At 35.2% G+C, this 10,670-nt stretch overlaps 1 protein-coding gene across 3 annotated transcripts in view; it reads left to right on the plus strand.

Annotated features, from left to right (window-relative positions):
- LOC127650363 (major histocompatibility complex class I-related gene protein-like) overlaps window positions 1–10,670 on the plus strand; it is a 78,244-nt gene that overhangs the window by 40,890 nt on the left and 26,684 nt on the right. Inside the window, exons 1-2 of one of the 3 annotated variants that reach the window (XM_052135735.1) lie at window positions 8,068–8,237; window positions 9,047–9,307. The exons of the other annotated variants lie outside the window; for them this stretch is intronic. Of the exons in view, the coding sequence (XP_051991695.1) occupies window positions 8,189–8,237; window positions 9,047–9,307 (310 nt within the window). The 5' untranslated portion in view covers window positions 8,068–8,188. Of the gene's footprint in view, window positions 1–8,067; window positions 8,238–9,046; window positions 9,308–10,670 lie in introns of those variants that run through there. 3 annotated transcript variants of the gene reach the window in all.

The raw sequence follows: 10,670 nt of genomic DNA on the forward strand, positions 1-10,670 counted from the left end.
GAACACAACATCAGACTTTTTATAGATAATTTACACAAGGGGGCATTCACTGACAAGCTCCATAAAGAACAAAAAGGCACCATAAATGTCCCGTTTGACCTGTGTGGTGTATTCCAAGTCTTCAGAAATTATACAATATTGGTGAGGACATTTTTGAACATCAAAATCATAAAAGTTTTAAATCATTGTTCACTGAAAATCTTCCCCTCTTATTTTTCAGACGCTTTATTGAAATAAATCCGGAAAAGGGGACCAAGGCTGCATGGGGAAAAGTGGTGTCTAAAAAAACTGGAAAAATTGTGCAGAAGAAAACTGTAACTGTCAGTCCAAAGGTATCAAATCTTTTAAAAAGACGGATGGACTTTGAGTGGGACTTCATTTAAAATGTAGCTGACACTCCCCACTAATAATGTTTTACACCTAACATGGTGGGCTGGAGTGTTACTGAAGCTTTTTTTACTGATTTGTATTTTATACACCTTTTGTTTTGACAGTAGATTTGTATTTTATGTACTGATAAGTCATTTATAAATGTTTGTTTTGTTTTGATAAATGTTCTGGTTTTTACTTGGCAAAAGCAGAAGAGACTGAACAGTTGAACATTGCTGAAGATAATGAATAACTATAGAACAAAGAAAATGAAAAGAAAAAACAATAAAGGACTTAGTTAGAGTGCTTCTTGTGAAAATGTTGCATATTTTTATGACTTTTTGAGCATCCCTGCAGAAAAATGAGGTAGAATCCATGTAGAGGTGTAAAAATTGCCCTGCCTAGATAATACCCCCCTGAATAATATAAGTGTTTAAGTCAGTAGAACCAAAAGTGTTATGAGACATAGAGTGCTTCTTGTGACAGTGCAACAATCCTATTTTTGTGACTTTTTGGCCAACCATGCAGAATAATGAGGGAGGTAGAATCCAGGCAGAGGTGTAAAACGTGTCCTACCTAGATAACACCCCCCTGAATAATATAAGTGTTTAAGTCAATAAAATAAAATGTGTTATGGGACATACAGTGCTGCTTGTGTCAATGGACCATACCTATTTTTATGACTTTTTGGGCATCCAATGCCCAAAATCCTTAGTGTTAAATCTACAGTAGGCTAGTGATTTAACGTTCAAATAGCAGACAAAAGAGACTAGAATCGACTTGTTTCACGAGCTGTGTAGAAACACAGATAACTGTTTCCATAAGGATGTAGGTCAATGACGTTTGAAATTCTATGAATTACATTTGAGAGTCTGTGCTGACATCTACTGGAAAATGTATAACATATCATCTGAAATTTCGGATGGCTTGAATGAAGACGAATTTCCCACATTTTACTGCCATCTAGTGGAAGCTCGGCGGTACTGTGCGCGTGCACGCTAAGGGGAGTCGGCTTCAGGCAAAACTCTGTCTTGATTCGTACTTGTACGCAAGAATTTGTGCTCGTAACTGAGCAGCTGTAGAAATAGACGTCATGTCTGTTGAATAAACCAGTCGAAAATGTGGTGATTCGTGCTCATATGGAACAGTTCTTGCTCGTAAATGAACATTTGTAAAAACAATCGTGTCTGCAGACCTACCGGTTGGTAATTATTTGATCCGTACTCTCACAAACAATGCAAATGTTGTAACTGCAAACTACTGTGATCATACGTTTTGGAATCTGACACTCACAAAATATAATGTTACGTAGGCCCAGTGTTTCACAGTTACGCGCGAGTGTTTTCATGAATTCCTTGTGCGGACACTTTGGACCAATCAGCTTTCAGGTAGATGGAACTTTGGGCGGAGTCAGTGAGAGCAGCTCACATTGGTTAAGCAACAATGAGCCGCCGCTGATGCAGAACGGACCACAAAACGGTACCAACGTCATTTTCAACAGTTGGGCCAGTTGCCATGTAAAATCCTGGGACAATTTCTCCACCCAGTCCAGTCCTGGGATCATGGACACATTTAGGTTTGTTCACAGCCTTTAGATGGGTTCAGGGAAGAACTACAGAACGTTCCAGTTGGATCTGGTTAACAAAATTGAAATTAAAATTGAGTTATCATCAATTAGCTTGCTGTGTGCAAAACACTATTGAAACATGTGGATGCAGTGTTGGAAATGGTTGGTGTAGACAAGGGTTTAAAGGTATAGTTAGCCGCAAAATGAAAATGTTGTCATTATGTACACACCCTCATGTTGTTCCAAACCTGTATACTGTTATGTTTGGAAAAGAAGATACAAATTTGGAAGATTCTTCTTCACACCACTCTTCAAAAAAATTACAATTCATATGAAATATTGTCATATATCTCCATAAATACAGCACCATCAAAGCACCATAAAAGTAGTCAATTTGACTTATGTGCTATATTTCCAGGTCTTCTGAAGTAACATGATAACTTTGTGTGGGGAACAGACCTACATTTAAATCGTTATTCACTGATAATCTTCCCCTTCAGTGAGCTGTTAACTTGAGAACCACTTGAGATCAAACTGAATCAGTGAGTTGACCACGAGAATTGGATCAGTTTCAGATGAGTCGTATGGACTGCTTCTATATCCTTTATCAAGATTAAAAGATGTTGTCATAATGAACTGCCATTGTATGAAAATCAGCGACTTATTTTATGTTCCACACAAAAATGAACAGCATATGCGTTTGAAACGTCATGAGAGTAAATTATGTAGGTATTCTTATTTTTATGGATGAACCATTCCTTTAAACTAATTTGAACAGTATTTTTAGGCCATGAAGTGCTTAAATACATTACTGTATGTACTGAAATCTACCTACAGTAGTCATGTCAAGTGGTTTATTTATTGTCGTTTCAACCATATACAGTTAGTACAGGAGGACAACAAGACAACGTTCCTCCAGGACCATGGTGCTACATAAAAACAACATAGGACAAACACAGAACCACATGAGACTACACAACTAAATAAAATACCTATATATATATATATATATACCTATATATACTATACCTATATAAAGTGCACGTGCAAACGTGTGCAAAAAGTATGGGACAGTATAATAACAATGAACAGGACAATAGACACAGTGAGAGACAGTGCAGCACTGACCAGTACACAGTAGTGCAAAAGATGACAGTTTCTAAAAATGCCAAACGTAAACACAACATACTATGAGATAGTTCTATGCACATAGCAGTTATTGAGGTAGCAGACAGGTATAAAGTGACAATAATTAAAGTGCACACTGTACACTGATCCGAGGACAGCAGTTTCGGTCTAGACATGTAAACAAATGTTACTATTGTGCATGCAGATTATATCTGAATTGAGATGAGCTGGATCATGGTTTCTGTAAAATAAAGGGTGATTTAATTAAGAATAGTTTAATCACTTTGTATGCTTTAAACATGTGTAGAACGTACGTTTGTATATCAGTGTCAGTATTGGGTGCTTTAGGTGCAAATCTTTAATGTAGGATTGTATTGTAAGTTCACTGAATGAAACACTGATGATAATAATAAACACCCTTATTATTATAACTAATTAAATATAATCAGCAATATAGCCTTACCTATGGCTTTATTGAATGTGTTTGTGCGTGTTTTCTACAACGCCGGCGTATTAGCAGTGACGTCATTACGCGATGACGTAAATTAACGGATGAATCAGATGGTTCATTGAAACGAACCGTCCAAAAGAACCGATTTGCGGAAAATAATTGGACTTCCCATCAATACCCAAAACATGAATGCAGCTGCAGCATTTCATTTTCATTGTTTACGGCGCACACGCTAATTGTGTACAAATTTCAGATGGTTCAGGACCATCTTTGTGCCTTTTGAAAACGTAATACTCAGTTGAAAATGACTACTATGACATCGTAAGGTCCAGTTACCTCTCAGAATACACACTATAGCACTAGACTAATGCATATCTGTGATAAATGTATTTTTGCTTCTTTAGTATTAGTCTCTCCACTAGGTGGCGCTCTGAGTTTAAATTATATTATTCCAAACTCTTTAAACTATGGAAATGCTGCCAGAAGGGGTCAGACTGTTCCCGCCTCAACTTATATCCTTGTCACGATGTCACGTGATTTCTCGGAACAGAGTGCAACTAAGGACAGGGAAATATTTGCTCTGCTAATGTGGTAACAATAGATGCCCAAAACTGTTTGACCATTGTAGCTTCCGCATTATGCTTTTCAATGTCCATGATGTGTTTCTTGTTGTTGTTTTACGTTCTAGGATGCAAGTGAAGTTTGAACAGCTGAGCTTAAAACAAAAGCTGAAGGATTTGCCCAAAAAAGTCAGACAAAATGCAAATTAGCTGGTGTTAAACTGAAAAGTGTTTACTTACCTGATCTGTTTCTTAGTAATTAACAAATCCTGGCTAGTATAAAATGAAGGTTTTTTAGGCTATTTTAGTATTTGTAATAAAATACTTTTATTCTGCATAAATACAGTCAACCCATTTTTAATGCTGAAATGTCTGTAATGCATAATTCACTTTAAACTTTGGAGCTCTGTATTGAAGTACTGTGTGTCTTGTGTTATTGTCTATATTATCAGTTGTTCACAATGCAGTAGTGATGTATTATATTTACAAACTGATTTTAAAAGTTATGTGTGTATTTATTTATGTTAAAATACTTTTACCTATCAAATCTTAATGTGCAGAGTCAACTCTAATTAAAGTAATTTGTACATTTCCATGACAAGTTTAAACACTGTGGCTCTACTGTGATATCAAAACATTGCTCTGGTTGTTTTAGTGTCCCACCCAGCCTGATGCAGAAACCAATGAGGAGTTTGTTAAAGAAGCCTGGGTAATTATTTCTGCAATTTCATTGGGTGTGACTGGTAGTGAATTAGTTACTCACATCTTCTTGTTAACTTGGTATTTCCTAATATTTCTGTTCTATTCAACGTTAGACAAGACCAAAGCTTTAAATGTGTCACATACATAGACGTGCATTTTTTCTGTTGTAGAAATTTCTGTCAAAACACGTTAATGTTTTTATTGCCTCAAGTTTATCTGACTTTTGCTGATTTCTTTCATTTCTACACCTAAATGCACTCTGTTTGCTTGTACCTACCTTCAGCCAGAGACAGCTGTGATAGGCTCCTGCTCTCCCCGCAACCCTTCGTAGGTTATTATCAAGTTTGTTACATACTTTTTTTGAAGGGCAACTCATAATACAAAAAATACTGTAATATTGCAGTACAATATGGCCTTGAATCCACTTCCTGCTTTTTCAAATGTATCTGTCAAAATATTTTTATGGCATATGCCTTTTGCACCCCCAGTGCAAATAGAGGCAGATATTAAGTGCACCCTAACCCTGATGCAAATAATGGTGATACTAATTGCACCCTGGTGCACATTGTGTCAGATACTATTTGCATCCTTATTTAAATACTAACATGCAGAATAGGCATCAGTGCAGTGTGTATATTGTGTTTATTTAGTGTCCCACAGACACACTACATCAACATATACCTCTAAACCTAACCTTAGAAAATAAATAACCTTGTTTTTACTACAGTAACCCTAGTTTCACTATGGTATCTTGTTGTAAATTTGCAGTAACCACATAATAAACCATGGTTACTACCATACTACTAACACCATAGTTAATTGCATTAAAACTACGGCTTCTGCCAAAAACATGGTTACTAAAATGTTAGTAATACAGTGATGCAATCTATACCCAATCGATGCAGAATCAACCTTTATATTAATTTTAAACAATTATTTTAAGTGGTTTTGAAGGAAATATTAATAGCATAAACAGGAAATCGGATGGGGGAAAGACTGGGACAAAAGGCGGATTCGAACTGGGGTTGCTATGACAAGACTACCTCCACACCGTCCTTACACCCCACACCACTGCAGCGAAACCTACTGTCTAGTTTGTTATATATTTCTGTGCTTCCACCAAATTATTGGGGTGCAAATAGCTGCACTGTGTGGCAGATGCTATTTACACAGGGGTGCAAATTGACACAACGTATTTTTATTGCAATAAGTGGCTGAAGTACCTGCAGTTTGAAAAGACCGCCCATCAGGAAACAGTTACATAATTTCTCATTGAATATTTAGCATGTACAGTACATTTAATTTAGCCTTAAACGAAACATGGTCTGCTTTCAGAATTCAAAAATATCAATCTGATTGCATTTTTCCTATTTTATTAGTAAACATGCCAAAAATGCTATAGTGTCCTACATTTGAATAATAATGTTACTGTTTTAATTGTGTGGTCTTCAATACTTAATATCTTAATGAGACAAACAAGAAAAAAGGAAGAAATAAAATCTGAAATGAGAGGAATATGATTAATATGTTTTATTTGCAATGAATGATGTCTAATCAGATAAGTAAGGCCTTCCCCTGTGCCCTATACAAATAATGTGTTTGTTTTGTTACCTGAATAAATATATTTGATCCTATCCCAGCATAAAATGCAGAACAACTATATGATGAAAATTGTTTGAGCAGCCTCTCCAGCTTGACACAACATCATTAACTCAACCAATGGCATGAGTTGGGAGCTGGATTATCTGTTTGTTCGATCAACAGAGGGAAAGCTGTTTGAAAACAGTTTATTTTTGCAATTCTGTTTGATGGTGCTAGTTGTGCAAAAATTACACACTGTAACAATTACACTTTGTCAGATTTACTGATACACTAAAATGGATTCATATATAAGCGTTTTTACATAGCATTCGAAAACAGTGATGCACATTGCACAAAATGACCTCCAGAACAGTGTATCTATTACTAATCAACTGCCAGCAATGCACCCCTCAACTAGAACACTCAAATAAAACCATCATGCATGAGTTTCATGAGCCAATCATTAATTCTTGATATCTGTTTGGTTGCTTAGGTATCCAACACCTAAAAAAACTAAACAAAAAACATTTACCAGTAAGATAGTGTTTGACAAGACATAAGTGTTGGTTAACCAATAAGTGACCCTTATGACGTGAGAGCCATGCTGCTATAGGTCCCATCCTATTGTTATGTGTTGTTTTAACCAATCTAAGCTGCCAATGGATACAAAAATAACCTGAGTAATGACAAAAACAAAACAAAAAAGTTCTAACTATTCATTTAATTTCCATCTGCTTGAATATATTGAATCTTATTGCATTGCCTCACAGGTCACTGTGTAGTCGGGTTAATGTTACAATACAAATGTAATATACAATAAATCTTAAAAGTGAACCTGAGAGGCTAATGCTAAACTATGGATTTGTAAATGGCAGTATATAATTCACAGAAACACTTTAATTTATATGGTTTTATTTTTTAATATGTGTGCAGTAGTTATTTTGCACCTTATAAACCTTACAGCTGTGTAAAATCTGCTTGCATTATTTTAAACAAGTTACTGACATGACTTTAAACAAGATTTTGAAGATTGGCTCCACACTTGCCATAAGTGTTATGCTTATTATTCTTGCAAATTAATTAATTAAATAAATAATAATAAAACAGTGCTGCAGCTCATCAGTACTCTAACACAAGTTACATTCCATTGGAACATCCATTGAATTCTATTGTTTCTATTTACTGTAGAGCGAACACTATTTTATACACCCTAAACCTCATTTAGTCCCTTTATTGGGCACTTTTAATTGTGGGGACAGTTGGGAGGTACTCAAAAGTTTAGTGGTTTTAGTTTTTTACTGCAGAAACACACACATTGAATGGGGCTTAGAACAGACACATTTCTGTTTAAATCATAATATCATTCTTATGTAAATTGCTGCATTCAATTAAATCGGACAAGGTACAAGTTGATTTTTGAACGTTTAATGATGTAAATACTGATTTCAATAATAAACAATGTGCCCCATGTGAAATTATTTTAAATTGGACAAAAATAAAAGACAAGATTGTATTCAACAGCAGCATCTGTCAGACAGAAATCTATTGGTCATTGGCTATTTTGTCTTCACTTTCTGTTATCAACCCAGTACAGGAAATTACACCTAGTAACTTGTGATGATGAACATGTCCAGATTGTCTAATGGTTTGAATTGTGAGGACCTTTTTCTATTGGTTGGAATTGTGAGAGCCTATTTAGGCGTTCGCGCAGGAATATTTCACCAGAACATTTGCGACTATTGAGCCGTTTAGGGCGAAGAAGTAATTTCTCTACAACGGATTGTCTTAAAGTATTTGTTACTGAAGAATAACTCCCAGACAAACGCAAACATGCAGACCGTTGCACTTTTGCTCTGTGGGATTCATCTTTCCTACGCGGGTGAGTAGATTATTTTAATATGATAGTTTTGCATTTATATGTTACAGGATGTATTCTGTCAGATATTTACTCCTAAATAGGGTCTTAGATATATATATATACACTACGCAGTTCCAAACATTTTAACTGGTCAGTGAATGTGCTTTAAATAAATAATGATTTAAAGTATAACTATATGTGTATATTATAATGCCCTAATAAGCATCCGTTCAAATTGTAATTGAATATATGTATATATATACACATATACATGTGTGTGTGTGTGTGTTGCTTCTTAGATTGTTGTTGGTTTGTGTCCAAAATATATTTTAAACATACTCTAACGTGCTGTATTTGATTCAGATCAGTTTCATTACTGACCTGTGTAAAGTTTTTCTACCCAGAGACTGATGACGAAGTGCTTTATGAACCCACTACAGTTTACTATTAATTAAGAATAATATGTAAATTGTCAATTGTCCCATTTAAATATTGTTGTATGCCATTCAGGAAACTCTGAATAAATACATTTTAGAAAGTGAAACCATTTTCTTATTTTACTGGCTGTGACAAAATTATACATGAAGTCTGAGTGTCACTTTTGTCATAAATGCCGATACACACAAGACTGCTGCATTTAACAAAGCTTCCTCATATATGTGGTGTTTTCTTATGTCATCAGGATATTTCATTTTGTAATTAACTTTATTTCTATTAAATTCGACTTTTGAAAATCTAGACTTTTTTATTTTGTGTTTTTCATCCGCTGAGCAACAATATAGGCAAATCATGAGTTTGATGCTTCATGTTTGTACCATCTCTCTCCACAGCAACACACTCTCAGCAGTACTTCTACACTGCTGTGACTAGAGACATTAACTTCCCAGAGTTCACTACGGTTGGTCTGGTTGATAATGGGCAGTTCATGTACTTTGACAGCAACACCATGAAAGCCGTGCCAAAGACAGAGTGGATAAGACAGAATGAGGGAGCAGATTACTGGGACAGGGAGACTCAGAACCTGATTGACGCACACCAGGTCTACAAAAACAGCATTCAAATTCTAAAAGAAAGGTTCAACCAGTCAACAGGTACGTTGATGAACAGTACAGAGTGGCAATCAACGTTCACACACAGATTTACTGAGAATATGCTTTTGAGTCCTGACAATGTACAGGATACATTTCAGTTATAATGTGGTTGTCACTCTAAAACAGCACTGACAACCGTATTCATTTGATTTACTCTCTCATTCTCAAATCAAATATTCCCACAACGGCATGAAGTTTTGACAGTTTTTAGCAGTAATGAACTACATGAAATCTGGATTAAACAATCAGATTACAAAAGCTTAAATTCTTGAATTTAGACTACATTACATTATTAAGGAAGTGTAATCAGATTGCAGTTAAATTGTATGGATTTCAAGGTTACCTATTAATTAAGCAGAGGGAGAACAGACAGTCCTGATATCAGTCATGCACTGCTATCACACTGAATATAAAGTGTTGAACATCCTCATTTGACCAGAAGTGCACTGAAAATATTATTGTGATATGCAATCTTTGCCTTCCAAAAAAAAATATTGTAAATGAATGAAATATGAATGTGTCTTATATGCACAGCAAAACACTAATCACTTACTAGTTAATTACTAGTTAATTAGCTAACATCACTAGTCTAACAAGTTCAACAGTTTACTGAAGTGTTGATTGACACAATGCACTTTGAACTAGTGGCTCACACATTGTAATAAATGCAACTATTGTGTTTTTGATAGAGATTTAGTTTAAGAATTATATTTCATTGCGGTTTTCCTCAAAATAGTACAAGATTGTTTTTTGAAAATGAATTCACCATTACACTAATCGACTGTATCACCTCCTGATTTATGGAGGAAATGCTACAGAATTAACATCCAACCCAACTGAATATATTTGATATAATGCATCACTTTCCCCACACTGGTAAACAGACTGACACATGAACTGAATTCAAAACATTTATTACATTAATGCAGCAACTCCATAAAATGTACATTAAAACTCAAAAACAACACAGTAGAATTGAATATAAACTCCCATCTGAACTGGCTAAAGTGTGTAAAACCTGCTTCTAAACAGACGCCTGGATATAAACAAAGACAAAGACTCAACCAAAAAGCACACAACTCATGCAATCAGACCCACATTCAGTGTTTAACTTGTTCAATAATGTTCAAAACCTCATCCATGTGACAATAAAAAACAAATCGCTTTGACATCTGTTAAAAGAGAGGAATTACACAGTGCATTTGGCCGTTTCCTCCAACAGAAAACACCAGCTAAAATGATACACATGAGAAAAAAACAAAAAATACATCTCAGAAACAGCGGCTGCATGAGCCTTTAAAAATAAATTATATGTGCACATTCAAATTTACAATCTATATATGGAAAACAGATCGATGTTCAT

This window comes from Xyrauchen texanus, chromosome 10 (genome assembly GCF_025860055.1).
Source record: "Xyrauchen texanus isolate HMW12.3.18 chromosome 10, RBS_HiC_50CHRs, whole genome shotgun sequence".
Taxonomy (NCBI): Eukaryota; Metazoa; Chordata; class Actinopteri; order Cypriniformes; family Catostomidae; genus Xyrauchen; species Xyrauchen texanus.